The sequence below is a fragment of the Tachyglossus aculeatus genome, chromosome X1 (genome assembly GCF_015852505.1).
Source record: "Tachyglossus aculeatus isolate mTacAcu1 chromosome X1, mTacAcu1.pri, whole genome shotgun sequence".
NCBI classification, from domain to species: domain Eukaryota; kingdom Metazoa; phylum Chordata; class Mammalia; order Monotremata; family Tachyglossidae; genus Tachyglossus; species Tachyglossus aculeatus.
Window position 1 is genome coordinate 114,198,630 of NC_052101.1, and position 15,260 is coordinate 114,213,889.

Here is a 15,260-nt window from a genome sequence, read left to right on the forward strand (position 1 = left end):
GCCGCGAACAGAAGTGCGCTTGCGCGTCGCCCTTCTCGGCCGAGAGTCCCGGGAGAAGCACGGGGAGAGGAGGGCCCGGGCCACGGTAGTCAGCGAGGGGCCGGCGGAACATGCGTGCGCATTCACAAAAGGGCGGGGAAGTGCATGCACGTAGTCGGAAAGGGGGCAGTAAGGGTAACAGGAGTGCGTTTGCCTCACGAGCGGGCGCCATTTTGTACCGGGAGCCACCTCCAGCCGCTAGCTGCGGCGAGAGCGTGTGAGAGAAAGCGAGCGAGCGAGCGAACGCGCGCGGGGGTTTGGGTTCCTTCCCCCCAGGGATGGCGGAGGCGCTGGCAGGGGCGTTGGGCGACCCGGGTCCTGGCACGGCTTGCCTCCTCTTCGCCCCCTCCGAGCCCGGCGCCCGGCGGCTGTGCGACTTGCGGGTCATCGACCTCCGGGCAGAGCTAAAGAAGCGGAACCTGGACAGTGGCGGCAACAAGAGCGCTCTGATGGAACGACTGAAGAAGGTGGCGCGCGGGGGGGGGGGGGAGGACGGTTGGAATGGGGCGGGAAGAAGGAAGCGCGCGCCCCGCCGGGCTCCTGGCACCCGGCCCAGTGGGGGCGGTTAGGTTCTAGTCCTTCGCGCGAGAGGCGGCGTCGCGCTGTTGGGAAGGGGGGTACACAAGGCTGTGATCAGGTTTTCGGGGCGCCCTCGGGCTGCCCCGAACACTCCGCCCCCTTCCTCGTCCTCCGACACTCCACCCCACCGGCCCCCTGGACACTCCACCCCACCGCCCCACTTGCCCCTCCCATCCCGCCGCCAATCCCCCCCCGCCCCCCTTTCCCCCACTTCCCACCCTCGACATCCCCCCCGCTCCCCTCTCCCCCCCGCCCCCTTTTCCCCCACTTCCCACCCTCGACACCCCCCCCGCTCCCCTCTCCCCCCCGCCCCCTTTTCCCCCACTTCCCACCCTCGACACCCCCCCCGCTCCCCTCTCCCCCCCGCCCCCTTTTCCCCCACTTCCCACCCTCGACATCCCCCCCGCTCCCCTCTCCCCCCCGCCCCCTTTTCCCCCACTTCCCACCCTCGACATCCCCCCAGCTCCCCTCTCCCCCCCGCCCCCTTTTCCCCCACTTCCCACCCTCGACATCCCCCCCGCTCCCCTCTCCCCCCCACCCCCTTTTCCCCCTCTTCCCACCCTCGACATCCCCCCCGCCCCCCTCTCCCCCCCGCCCCCTTTTCCCCCTCTTCCCACCCTCGACATCCCCCCCGCCCCCCTCTCCCCCCCACCCCCTTTTCCCCCTCTTCCCACCCTCGACATCCCCCCCGCTCCCCTCTCCCCCCCGCCCCCTTTTCCCCCTCTTCCCACCCTCGACATCCCCCCCGCTCCCCTCTCCCCCCCGCCTCCCTTTCCCCCTCTTCCCACCCTCGACATCCTCCCTGCCCCCCTTTCACCACCACCCCCCTTTCCCCCTCTTCCCACCCTCGACATCCCCCCCACCCCCCTTTCACCACCACCCCCCTTTCCCCCTCTTCCCACCCTCGACATCCCCCCCACCCCCCTTTCACCACCGCCCCCGTTTCCCCCTCTTCCCACCCTCGACATCCCCCCCGCCCTCATTTCTCCTCCGCCCCCCTTTCCCCCTCATCCCACCCTCGACATCGTCCCCGCCCCCCTTTCCCCCCGCCCCCCTTTCCCCCTCATCCCACCCTCTACATCCCCCCCTCCCCCCTTTCCCCCTGCCTCCCCCCCTCCCCCCAGGCCCTAGACAGGGTACAGGGCCCGCCGCCTCCTGTGTCCCAATAACCTGTTCTGAAGTTGGGATGGGGGCCAACCCCTTCCCCAAAGAAGAGCCCTGAAAAGGTTCATCCCCTTCTTCTCCCTCTTTTCTTCGTTTCCTTTTTGGCATTCTTACCCAACCCCCTTCTCTTAAGTTCCAGAGGTCTGGCACAGCCACTTGTACCTAGCTGTAATTTGGTGGGGAAACATCTTCACACACCCCCACCTCCCATTGAGAGGACTTTCCTTTCTATTTCTGAATCTTCATGGGACTCCTTCCTTGAGGTTCAAGTCCTCTTCAATCAGTTGTTACTCCCATCATGAACTGGGATTCCTTTACCAGGTTTCCTAAGGCCCCTCTGGGAAATATTAACTGGGATGGTTAGACTAGAGACCTCAGTGGAGTAGCTCTCTCTCTGTCCAGGTGTCTGGGACGTGTCCTCTCTCTTGGGAAGAAGGGACCTTGGAAGGGGGTACCATAATAGAAATGCCCTGCTTAGTTGGGTTGTGATACTTATTTCTCTCCATAGGCGATTGAGGAAGAAGGGGGAAATCCCGATGAGATCGAGGTTGGTTCTGACATCTCAAGCAAGAAAGCCTCAAAGAAATTCAGTAAAGGTAAGAGGGAGAGGAGGGCATATATAGTCTGCTGTTGTTAGAAGTCTGGAGGTAGAACACAGTTTGTAAACCCTTCACAGTCAGGGGTTGTCGGCTCTTCCCACACGAGCAGCGTGGCCTAGTGGAAAGAGTTTGGGCTTGGGAGTCGGAGGACCTGACCTCCTTTTCTACTAGTCTGCTGAGTGACCGTGGCCAAGTTACTTAACTTCTCAGTTCTCTCATCTGCAAAATAGAGATTCAATACCTGCTCTCCCTCCTATTTAGATTGAGCCCCATGTGGGACCTGATTAACTTGTATTTACCTTAGTGGTTAGTACAGTGCTGGACACATAGGAAGTGCTTAACAATTACCACAATTACTATTATTGTCAGTGCTGCTTCTTCCATACCTCTTAATCTCATGAAGCAGTAGGGAAGAGTTTTAGCCATGTGGAAGGTCGCAGTCAGGACTCTTTGCAGTCAGTCAGTCTTATTTATTGTGCACTTACTGTGTGCAGAGCGCTGTGCTAAGCACTTGAGAGAGTACAGTATAACAATAGACACATTCCTTGACCACAGCAAGCTTATAGTCTAGAAGGGGAGGCAGACATTAATGTGAAGAAATTAGAGATATGTAAGTGCTGTGGTGCTGGGAGGAGGAATGAATAAAGGGAGCAAGTCATTCATTCAGTTGTTTTTGTTGAGCACCTACTGTGTGCAGAGCACTGTACTAAGCACTTGGGAGAGTCCAATACAACAATAAACAGAGACAGTCCCTGCCCCACAACAAGCTTAGAGTGTAGGGGGGAGACGGACATTAATATAAATAAATCACAGATACGTACGTGCTGTGGGCCTGGGAGGGAGGATGAATAAAGGGAGCAAGTCGGGAACGCAGAAGGGAGTGGGAGAAGAGGAAAGGGATTTAGTCAGGGAAGGCCTCGTGGAGGAGACGGGCCTTCAATAAAGTTTTGAAGGCTGCGAGAGTAATTGCCGAATTTGAGGAGGGAGGGCGTTCATGGCCAGAGGCAGGATGTGGGCACAGTGAGGTTAGCATTAGAGGAGCAAAGTGTGCGGGCTGGATTGTAGTAGGAGAGTGGCAAGGTAATCGAGTGCTTTAAAGCCAGTGGCGAGGAGTTTTTGTTTGTGGAGGAAGATGGACAGCCACTGGAGTTTTTTTTGAAGAGTGGGGAAACACGTCCTGAACATTTAATCTGCGCATCAGGCAGAAACTCCTCACCCTCGGCTTCAAGGCTCTCCATCACCTCGCCCCCTCCTACCTCACCTCCCTTCTCTCCTTCTACAGCCCACCCCGCACCCTTTGCTCCTCCGCCGCTAATCTCCTCACCGTGCCTCGTTCTCGCCTGTCCTGCCATCGACCCCTGGCTCACGTCATCCCCCGGGCCTGGAATGCCCTCCCTCTGCCTATCTGCCAAGCTAGCTCTCTTCCTCCCTTCAAGGCCCTACTGAGAGCTCACCTCCTCTAGGAGGCCTTCCCAGACTGAGCCCCTTCCTTTCTCTCCCCCTCGTCCCCCTCTCCATCCCCCCCCATCTTACCTCCTTCCCTTCCCCACAGCACCTGTATATATTTTTGTACATATTTATTACTCTATCTTGTACGTATCTATTCTATTTTATTTTGTTAGTATGTTTGGTTTTGTTGGGTAGGGACTGTCTCTATGTGTTGCCGACTTGTACTTCCCAAGCGCTTAGTACAGTGCTCTGCACACAGTAAGCGCTCAATAAATACGATTGATTGATTTTGAGGAAAAATGATCTGGGCAGAAGAGCGAAGTGGACTGGAGTGAGGAGCGGCGGGAGGCTGTGAGGTCAGCAAGGAGGCTGATCCAGTAATCCAGGTGGGATAGGATGAGTGATTAGATTAACGTGTTAGTAGTTTGGGGAGGAAAGGGCGGATTTTAGCGATGTTGTGAAGGTGGGACTGACAGGATTTAGTGATGGATTGAATAAGTGGGTTGATAGAGAGAGAGAAGTCAAGGATAATGCCATGGTTATGGGCTTGTGAGACAGGAAGGATAGTGGTGCCGTCTACAGTGATGGGAAAATTGGGGAGGATGGGGTTTGGGAGGGAAGATAAGGAGTTCTGATTTGGACATGTTAAGCTTGGGGTCTCAGGAGAACATCCAGTTAGAGGTGTCTTGAAGGCAGGAGGAAATGCGAGACTACAGAGAGGGAGAGAGCTCAGGGCTGGAGATGTTGATTTGGTTATCATCCACATAGAGGTGGTCATTGAAGCCATGGGAGCGAATGAGTTCTCCAAGGGAGTGAGTGTAGATGGAGAATAGAAGGAGACCCAGAACTGAGCCTTGAGGGACCCCCACAATTAGGGCATGGTAGGCAGAAGGGGAGCCCGCAAAGGAGATTGAGAGCGAACGGCCAGAGAGGTAAGAGGAGGACCAGGAGAGGACAGTGTCAGTGAAGTCAAGGTTGGATAATGTTTCCAGGAGGAGGGGGTGGTCAGCAGTGTCGAAGGCAGCTGAGAGGTTGAAGAGGGTTAAGATGGAGTAGAGGCTGTTGGATTGGCAAGAAGGAGATCACTGGTGATCTTTGAGAGGGAGGTTTCTGTGGAGTGAAGGGGATGGAAGCCAGATCGGAGGGGGTTGGGGCAATGTAGTCAGGGTGAAGGGAGTGGAAGAAAAGGAAAAGAGGGCATTAGTCGGGTGGAAAGAGCACGGGCTTTGGAGTCAGAGGTCACGGGTTTGAATCCCAGCTCATCCACACGTCTGCTGTGTGGCCTTGGGCAAGTCACTTCACTTCTGAGCCTCAGTTACCTCATCTGCAAAATGGGGATTAAGATTGTGAGCCCACGTAGGGCAACTTGATCACCTTGTATCCCCCCCAGCGCTTAGAACAGTGTTCTGCACATAGTAAGCGCTTAACAAATGCCATTATTATTATTATTATTATTCAATAAAACTTTGAAAGGGGGAGAGGATCTGTCGGATATGAGGAAGGTGGACCTCGAGGTTGGTGGTGAGGTACAGTGAGAAGGTTAGCTAGCATTCAAGTAATCATATTTATTGACCGCTTACTGTGTGCAGAGCACTGTACTAAGCGCTTGGGAAGTACAAGTCAGCAACATATAGAGGCGGTCCCTACTCAACAATGGGCTCACAGCCTAGAAGGGGGAGACAGACAACAGGCTGGGTTGTAGTAGGTGAGTAGCGAGGTTTGAGGTAGGAGGGGGCAAGGTGATTGAGTGCTTTAAAGTGCTTTGCAGTGAGTGGGCCCTTTTATGCTCTCATCGAACGATTTGGATGCTTTATACAGATTCCTTCCAAAAGTCCTGTTCCTTCCCAAATTCTGAATTTTGTTGCTAGATCTTTCTCTTCCTAAATGGAATTTATTTCATGGGAACTCCCTCTGGCCTTCAGTTTCTCAGTTACCAGTTACTTATCTCTGACCTTGGGACTTAGCCTTTTTAGGCCTCATTTTTCTGATGTTAAAATGTAGACAAATAGTTTTTATTCCCTCGCCATCCAGGATGAGGTTACTAATGTCTAAAAACCATTTTGATCTACTCTGAGAAAGCTGGCTAGATGGTAAACCTGAGGGTAAAGGTTGTGTCTGCCAGAACTGTGGAACTCTCCCAAGAGCTTGGTGCAGTGCCCCACTCAGAGGAAGTGTTCAAATACTATTAATGGGTCAATCAGTCATATTTACCAAGCACTTACTGGGTGCAGAGCACTGTACTAAGCACTTGCCACTATAACGGTAAATGCTATAGACTCTAAGAATTAGTAGAGAACAGGTCAGCTAATTCTGTTGTATTCCATTCTTCCAAGCAGTTTAGTACAGTGCTGTGCACATAGTAAGCACTCAGCAAACCCCATTTATTTACATGTTCCCTACCCTCAATGAGTTGCCGGTTTAGAGGCTGAAAATGGAACCATTGTAACTTCTGAGACAATTGGAACTTGGTGGGGTGAGGTTGGAGGAGAGGCTGCTTCTGTTCTGGCAGATGGCTGAAGGTTAGCCCTCTCAAAGAATAAATATTATTGATCGATTGAAGAGATGTTAGAAGTGTGAGAGGCGATTAAATGAGCAAATTCAGTTTTGATTGGCTTAAACCTCTGAGAGAAGGGAAGCCTGGTTTAGTATAATAAGACCGATTGTGGCATCTCAGAATATTCTAAATAATCAGTCATTGGTATTTATTAAGTGCTTACCCTGTGCCAAGTGCTTGTACTGAGCGCTTGGGAGAGTACAGTAGGGTTAGTTAAAAAAATATGGTATTTGTTGAGTGCTTACTTTGTGCTAAGCACTGTTCTAAGCACTGGGGTAGATACAAAGTAATCAGGCTGTCCCATGTGGGGCTCACAGTCTTAATCCCCATTCTACAGATAAGGTAACTGAGTCACAGACCAGTGAAGTGACTTGCCGAAGGTCACACAACACACAAGTGGTGGAGCTGGGATTAGAACCCATGGCCAATTCCAATCCCTACTCTCAAGGAATTTGTAACTTGAAGCCAAGATAATTAGCAAGTTGAGGTGTAGCAGGACTGAAGTATATAATACAGTCTACTGGTTTAAGCACCTGGGGACTGTACAAGTATTTTGCGAGCACTGCTTTTGCATTCCCGATGACGCTGAAAAGGTAGTACACAAAGTAAATGACCAAAGGCAGTTAGTCATTAATACATGTTTGTGGTACAGGCAATTCTCATTCTAGTTTGTATCCAAGATTATTTGGCAAAGAAACACGATTTTCAGTTATCAACAGTGGTATCACAAGGAATGGAGAAATATTTCCTGGAAGGAATAGGGAGTCTGAGTTTTGCTCTACCCTAACCAAAACGTCAATCTTTAGCTCTTTTTGGGAGACTCCTTCCTGATCTCATTAGCCATGTAATGTTTTGAACCAGATGGAGTTTTGAACTTGGATCGCATGTGAGATCTAAGTTTTTATTTGACTGAGACTAGGCCCAATTGCTAGCGATTAAAATTTTAGAGGAATTTCCAAAATTGTCACCTGGAGTTTATCAAAGAGTTGGGACAGATTCCAGCAACTAAGAGGAAGATTGGAAAGAGCACAGGCCTGGGAGTCAGGACCTGGTGGCTCTGCCACTTGTCTGCTGTGTGACCTCGGGCAAGTCACTTCACTTCTGTGCCTGTTACCTGTAAAATGGGGATGAAGACTGTGAGCCCCATGTGGGATACGGACTGTGTCCAACCTGATTATCTTGTATCTACCGCAGTGCTTAGTACAGGGCCTGGCACGTAGTAAACACTTAACAAATACTGTTGTTTTTGTTTTTTAAACAAAAACGAGCTTTTGTTTTCATTGGGCTGGGGGCAGGTGGGGAGAAGGGGGGACGGATGGACGGGGGGATGGGACGAAACTGGATGGGACTTCGTGCCAAAAGCAAATATCTTAAATTCTCTACATTTTTACCAGATTTTTCAGTAGGATTAATGGGAGAAATATGGTCAATTTACCATTACCTTCAGTGGTGTGTGTTCCTGAAGATACACAGTTAAAACCAAACAAACAGAAAGAACCCAGAAAATAGGAAAAACACTCAGTACACCATGGTACTGAGTTTGTTCACTTCCAGCTGTTTCATTTAGTTCCTGATTCTGCTTTCATTGCTCCTTCTTCCCCAAACATTCCTGGAATATTGAAATCAGTTGTATTGGGGGTGAAGGCTGTTTATAATGTCTGGTTGGAGCTGTTCTAGTGAGCTGGTTTAGAAAGAATATTGAAACAGACTGACCTAAGCGAGTAGGAGTCTTCTGGCCAAGCGATCCAGTCCTATTTGCAACCTTGTAGCTTGATGTTGACCGATGGGTTGGGAATGAATTGATAGAATAAGGTGAAATGTAAGAAGTAGCATTTATTCAGCGGCATACTCTAGTAGGTGTTTGGGAAGTGCAGTGCAGAATAACAAAGGGGCACATTCCTCTCCCCCAAAGAGCTTACTAAAGCTTTGCAAGGAACAATTATTCTGATGAACCTACCTGGCAATGCGTTCATGTGCTCTTAGTAGGTCGGAAGCCGGAAGAGGATGGGGCTGAAGATAATGGACTAGAGGAGGATTCTGGAGACGGGCAGGTATGTCTGGACATGCTGCAGGGGCGATTTTATAGTTCTGTGATCCTAGCCCCTATAACTGTAACGTATGGTCTTTTCCTTTTTGACAGGAGGATGTTGAAGCAAGTTTGGATAACTTGCAGGATATCGACATGATGGATATTAGTGTATTAGATGAAGCTGAAATAGATAACGGCAGTGCTTTAGGTTGCGGAGAGGAGTACAGTGCTGATAACATTTTTGACTCGCTGTCTGATTGTAGAGAAAACGCTGATGCAAAGATGAAAGAGTTTCCAGATCACCTTATGGAACATGCTGTAGGTAACTGGGAAATATCTCCAAAATGTACCAGAATTAATATAATTACTGGCACCTCCCTGGATTATTTAATTTTATATGTGTGAAACCACTGTTTTTTAGCAACTGATCAGATAATGGGCAGGTAATTTGAGAGTCAAAGTACTGCTATGGTGGTTGTGTTCATCCAAGTATTTGTAGAGCCTAGCAACTGTTGAATACTGTGTCAGATAATCAATTTTCACGATCAGTTTCCCACCCTACAGTCAGGGTTTATTTAGGTGGAGAGGTCAAAGTGACACTCCAAGTTCATGCAGTTTGGAATTGGAACAGTTTCACTTGGGTTTAGCTTCCTCCTCTCCCATATGTTTTGTAAGCACATTTTTGTGTTTGCAACTTTTGGTACTTTGCTTCTATTCTCTCAGGTCCTGAGGTGGTAGTTTCCAGCTCTTGCTAGAAACAGAAAAGGGTGGAAAATGTTTTAGACATTTTGTATATTGAAAGATATAGTTAACTTCTGACATTTTTCTGGGTCATTTTTCTTAGCAGATGTCCATAAGTCCAACTAATGCATGATGACCATGTTTTAAATAAAAAGAAAGCTAAGAAAAAAAAACACTTGTAAATTTGGTGTGTTGTGACAGTATTTTTTTAAAAAATCTTTAAGGGGAGAAGATAGAAAAGGAATGATTTCTTTTTAAAACTTTGCTTCAAGAATTCTACAGGAACATGTGAAATATTGGTTACATTTTTGCTTCTTGGCAAGCAGTCAGATGTACTGGTCACTTTCCCTTACAGAATGTGTCTCTTTTTCTGCCTGTTGACAGAAGAGTCTTTGTGTGAGATGAAGTAATTTTCCATTTCATCTTTTAGGTGGACGAGGAAGGACTTGAAAACAGTTTAGATGCTTCATCACCTGATGTCATTGTAATACAGGTAAATTGTTATCTTTTATGACTAGTGAGTTTTTGGTTAAGGTTTAGTTTGGGCTAATATATTTAACTTTAATGTGACTATGTTAAATGTTTCAGGCACTCATAAATGTGTTAATATAGGACAATAATTATATTTTCCCCCTCCCCCAGGGGAGTTTAGAGGATTTTTATAAAAAAAATTTCCACCAGCACCCCTACTTTTAGTTGTCCAAGTTTTTTGGTGATTGCTAACGTATAATTTAATATTTCCTGAAGTACTTATTGAATGTCTGCTTGGTGCAGTGCAGTGAGCTAGACTCTTAGGAAGGACAGAGCAGTGAGGTGACATGTTCTCTGCCCACAAGGAGCTTACATGCTAATTTTTTTTTTAATGGTATTTAAGTGCTTACTATGTGCCAGGCACTGTGCTAACTGCTGGGATAGATGAAAACTAATCTGGTTGGACACAGTCCATGTCCCACACAGAGCTCAAGTCTTAATCTGTATTTTACAGGTGAGAGGTAACTGAGGCACAGAGAAGTGCTTCAGAATTACAAAAGAAGTGATTTGCTGAAAGTCACACAGCAGACAAGTGGGGGAGCTGGGATTAGAACCCAGGTCCTTCTGACTCTCAGCACTGGATCACGCTGCTTCTCCTTTAGTGGGGAGGAGAAAACGAAAATATTCGTAGCATTGTCAAAATAGATAAATTGAATGGACGTATAAATAATGAGCACAAAAGAGTGGGTAAATGACTTGGAGAGGGAGTGTTGAAGCCCTAAAGTTAACTTTAAATTCCCAATTCCTGGAAGCATTGAGATGTTAGAGAAACAAGACTATAAATCCAAATCCAAGGTCATGTCTTGCATGTGAAAAATGTCCGTAACAAGTTATCCTCAGTGTCCTGTTTTTTGGTTTTTGCTTGCAGGATTTTGAAGATCAGCCTTTGGAGCCAGGTACTGTTAAATAGTAACTCAGTAGCTGTGACCGACAAATTTCCACTAATCATTTTGGCACCTTTATTTATTGTGTGGTTATTTTAAATGGTGGACAATCCAGATCATTCAAGGATCAGAGATTGGAAACCCAGTCATTATCACTAGATCTGTGGAAGTGGTGTTTTAGTCATTTAAAGTCTTTTTTATGGCATTAAAGTACAGTTTTCACCTGCTTACCCAAATAAATTCTCTCAACTGACCTTGAAAGAGTTTACCTGAGTTTCAAAAGGTGATGCTTTAAACCCATGAAACAGATCTTGTGATACTGTGCAGTATCATTATTCTGTAATATTGAGTAAAGCAGGACAGGCAGTCTAAAGCTGTGGTAGGGAACTCAATTTGAAACCCAAGAAGTAACTGGATTCCAGAAGAGGAAAAAAAGCATTCCTTCATGACAATTCCGAACAGACGTGGTTCACTTTCTGGACTGCAAACATCCCTCTTCATCATTAGAAGATTTTTCCGGTTTTCCTATTGGACTGTTCTGTTACACAGAATTGAAAGAAGTTGGAAATTGAACTGTCAGTGAATGGTGATGTGTTCATTTAAGCATCTGGGACTTTGGAAGCTAAGTTTGAAGAGCCAGCGGTTAAGCGACGAAAGACCGAAGACCATCAAGACTCAGCCAGAAGGTGTTTTGGGGTTAAATCTCTGGGGGCCTTTTCTCTTCCCTGTAGCGTTGAGGCTGAGGATACCAGTGTGTTAGCATGCAGCAGGTAGCTGAAGGAGTTGAAGTGTAAGTTTGTGTGCAGGGTTTTCCAATCTCTGTGTAACTAGTGGTTCTCTTCGGTTTAGTGTGGCAGCCATTGCCAGTTCCACATATGTGATTGCTGTATTTCCCTGGTCATTAAACCTTGTGCCATTCTATTCCTGTTAAATCCGTAGAAAATGAGAAAATACTCGGCATTTTGGGGGAAACTTGTAAATGTGACCCACTTAAAGAAGAAGCTTCTGAACTGGAGCGGCCAAGTGCCCAGGACGCAAGTAACGAGGGGCCGGTCCTAAAGTTCCTGGAGGAAGAGGACGAATTAGCCGCCAGCCATTCTGAGGAGGAGGTTTTTGACTTGGACGGCGAGTCAACACAAGCCATGGCGAGGAAGGCCGAAAAGCCCTTAGGGGTAGAGAAAGGGGAGACAAGCGAGCAGGCGTTAGACGAAGAGAAAATGGACTCTGACACTTTAGTGGTAGAAAGCCCAATGGATCAGGGTAGCAAAGCGTCAGAAAATGCAGAAGCCTCCTCTGGTGGCGAAGCCCAGGAAGCAGTGGAGAGAGACTCCAGCCCTGAAACCAAAGATTGCCAAGAAGACTCTAAGAAAACAGAAGATGAAGCTAGCCAAGAAGACTCCCCCGCAACTAAAGAGTCCTCTACCAATGAGGGCGGTGATCAGAAAATGAGGTTTGTTTTTTCTCCGTTCTAGACCAGATGCTATCCTTTTTTCATTGGTCATTTAATGACACACATAAGCTGTTTTCTTCAATTGGCCGGCCCGACCGATGAAATTGTAGCTTACTCCTAAAGAATGTTTCATTTCTCTTTGTGTACTTTTAACGGATGATACGATTTCTTTCCTTTTCCCAACCTACCACGGTTGTTTTCTTAAAATCGTTCTTAATTGTTGCCTTCAGCCAACCAGAATTGACAATTTAAGAACCTGACATATTTTTGTCAGATTTCCTATCCAAGTTTGCAGGTGTTTTTCTTTCCAGAACTAATTTTCTGGTAGGTATTCAGTTTTAGCACATACCATACTTTTGAGTTAGTTTCTGTTTTTGGTTCTTCCTCGTTAAGTAACGTTAACTTTTGTCTTTAGCTCTGTTGATGACGGTCCGGATGCAAAAGCGGTCTCAAAGGAGGAGAAAGGTATGATTTCAGCCTATAGAACAGCTGTCTAATTTTGGTTTCTTGGTCGAGATAATGGGTTTTTTAATTTGTGATGGTCTCAAATATGATTCTGTAGCCAATTTTTACAAAGGATAGTCTCAATGAAAAAGCAGACGAGCTTCATTGAAAAATTAATTTGTCATTGTAAGAAGTTTTATATTTGAAGCTGTAACAGTGACTCTCTCGGGATGAGTTTCTCAGGATTGTAATGAACCATCAAGTTCTGGCATGTGGGGAAATTTGATTGCCCACAAAGTGTTTTTTCATCTTGTTGGAAGTTATTACACTTCCTCTCTGGGATGATGAGAGGTAATTTTGTAAGCTGCAAAGCCTTTTCATCTCATACCTGTTTACTTAATATGCATCATTTATCAAACTTGGTGTTTGCTGAGCTAACAGTGTGATTTTTTTAGAATCTTTTACATTTTGAGTGTGCTCTGTTCAATTTAAAATATTTTTGGCAATAGAGCAAATTTGGGAAGAATATTCCAAGGGAATCCTGTGGCTGAGTTTAATGAAAGGCAAATGTGGTTTTATGTAATATGCATTGCTTTTAGTAATACGTACCTGTCTAAAACTGAAGAAATGTGTTACCGCTATTTAGATTTGTTTTGGTATCTTAAATATTTGGCAACTAGCTAGGAATTTCACTCAGTGGAAGTGATACTTAGACTTCAACAGTGGGTTCTTAGAAAGGATTGGGGTTTCTAGAACGATTGCTGTTCATTGTAAGCTTCTCTATTAAAGCGGTAATGATATTTCTTTTGAATTAGGTCGCACTAGTAGCAGTTCTGGTAGAAATTTGTGGGTTAGTGGACTTTCTTCAACTACTAGAGCTACAGATTTGAAGAATCTTTTCAGCAAATATGGAAAGGTAATCTTTTCAATGTTACCCAGCAATCATTCATTCATTCATTCATTTAATCGTATTTATTGAGCACTTACTGTGTGCAGAGCACTGTACTAAGCGCTTGGGAAGTACAAGTTGGCAACATATAGAGATGGGTCCCTACCCAACAGCGGGCTCACAGTCTAGAATCCATTATAACTTCTGTTAGGTAAGCAGTGGAACTAAAATATAGGACAAATTCATTTGGGGCGCTGTTTCTTAGCATTCTAGGATATTCTGACATTGCTCTCATTTCCCAGGAAAAATAATTTGAGAACCCTAGAACTTCAATTTGCAAATCAGCAGTGGGTGAAGAGGGGGAAAAGTGGTAACTCTTCCCTGTAGCTCCTAAATGTAGGTTGGGAGCTGTGGACAGATGAGTCCGGCTCAATTCAAAGTTGACTGAAGTTTTGCTATGTCGCTAAGCCACCTTGGATAATAACAGTAATAATTCTGGTGTTTAAGTGCTAACTGTGTGCCAGGCACTGTACTAAGCGCTGGGGTGAATACAAGCAAATTGGGTTGGACCCAGTCTCTGTCCTCCGTGGGGCTCCCAGTCTCAATCCCCATTTTACAGATGAGGTAACTGAGGCACAGACAAGTGACTTGCCCGAGGTCACACAGCAGGCAAGTGGCAGAGCTGAGATCAGAACCCATGACCTTCTGACTCCCAGGCTTGTACTCTATTTACTACACTATGCTGCTTCCCACTACGCCATGTTGCTTGGATGTTATGCATACTGAAATATTGCTTGCAGCTTTACATGAGTCATTTTCAATTTGTATTTGTATTTCTCCAGGTGGAAAATCCCAATTGGCTCACATGGGATTGATTAATTGAAGGAAATTTGCTTGAGGGGCAAAGTGATTTCAGAGAGTGATAATTGGGTCATTTTGGTATCATAGTTATAGCAAGTTTATGGAGTTGGAATCTGTTGAAATGAATTCAGCAGGGCCTTCTATGTACTAGGTGCTAGTGTGTATGAGAGAATAACATGGTTTTTGCCCTCAAAGGTGGTTGGAGCTAAAGTGGTGACTAATGCTCGCAGTCCCGGGGCTCGATGTTACGGTTTTGTAACAATGTCTACATCCGAGGAAGCGACAAAATGCATCGGTCACCTCCACCGAACTGAATTACACGGGAGGATGATTTCTGTCGAAAAAGTGAGTGACAATAATTTAACTGGTATCATAAGCCTCATGCATTTGGAAAAAAAAACAAAACGGCCTGTCAAAGCCTTTGACCAGAAGGCCACATCAAGGTCAGTGGCAGAGGGCTTGGGCCACACTCTGGCTTCACTTGTCCTCTCTGCCCCCTCAACTCTCTTTCCACCTCATGCCCCTGCTACCTCCCATTGCTCATGCACCACTTACCCCTACCGTGCTCCCTCTGCTGAATGCAGGTGGCAGAAATCCAGACACTGGGCCCCCAGCTACCACTTCAACCCCACCCTAGCCTGCTATAACTCAGCCTGTTCTGCTCGGCAACAGTACTGTATCTCCCTTGTTGACTGCCACTCTTATAGCCCCCATCAGTAATAATGATGATGGTAGTTGTTAAGCACTTACTATGTGCCAGGCACTGTACTAAGCACTGGGGTAGATAACAAGCAAATCCGGTTGGACACAGTTCCTGTCCCACATAATAATAATAATGATGGCATTTATTAAGCGCTTACTATATGCAAAGCACTGTTCTAAGTGCTGGGGAGGTTACAAAGTGATCAGGTTGTCCCACGGGGGGCTCACAGTCTTCATCCCCATTTTACAGATGAGGGAACTGAGGCTCAGAGAAGTTAAGTGACTCGCCCAAGGTCACACAGCAGGCATGTGGCGGAGCTGGGATTCAAACCCATGACCTGTGAC

The 15,260-nt window shown here is 46.8% G+C and overlaps 1 protein-coding gene across 9 annotated transcripts in view; it reads left to right on the forward strand.

The window, feature by feature from the left end:
- The first annotated feature begins 7 nt into the window (after nucleotides 1-7).
- The window catches only part of SAFB2 (scaffold attachment factor B2), a 53,497-nt gene continuing 38,244 nt past the window's right edge, over nucleotides 8-15,260 (forward strand). For 2 of the 9 annotated variants that reach the window (XM_038771727.1, XM_038771725.1), the window contains exons 1-10: nucleotides 9-506; nucleotides 2,291-2,378; nucleotides 8,368-8,435; nucleotides 8,525-8,731; nucleotides 9,585-9,647; nucleotides 10,554-10,581; nucleotides 11,509-12,019; nucleotides 12,435-12,484; nucleotides 13,279-13,379; nucleotides 14,409-14,558. In XM_038771727.1, coding sequence (XP_038627655.1) covers nucleotides 318-506; nucleotides 2,291-2,378; nucleotides 8,368-8,435; nucleotides 8,525-8,731; nucleotides 9,585-9,647; nucleotides 10,554-10,581; nucleotides 11,509-12,019; nucleotides 12,435-12,484; nucleotides 13,279-13,379; nucleotides 14,409-14,558 — 1,455 coding nt within the window. In that variant the 5' untranslated portion in view covers nucleotides 9-317. Of the gene's footprint in view, nucleotides 507-1,800; nucleotides 1,845-2,290; nucleotides 2,379-8,367; nucleotides 8,436-8,524; nucleotides 8,732-9,584; nucleotides 9,648-10,553; nucleotides 10,582-11,508; nucleotides 12,020-12,434; nucleotides 12,485-13,278; nucleotides 13,380-14,408; nucleotides 14,559-15,260 lie in introns of those variants that run through there. The other 7 variants (XR_005457320.1, XM_038771728.1, XM_038771729.1 and 4 more) reach the window with 6 other exon arrangements.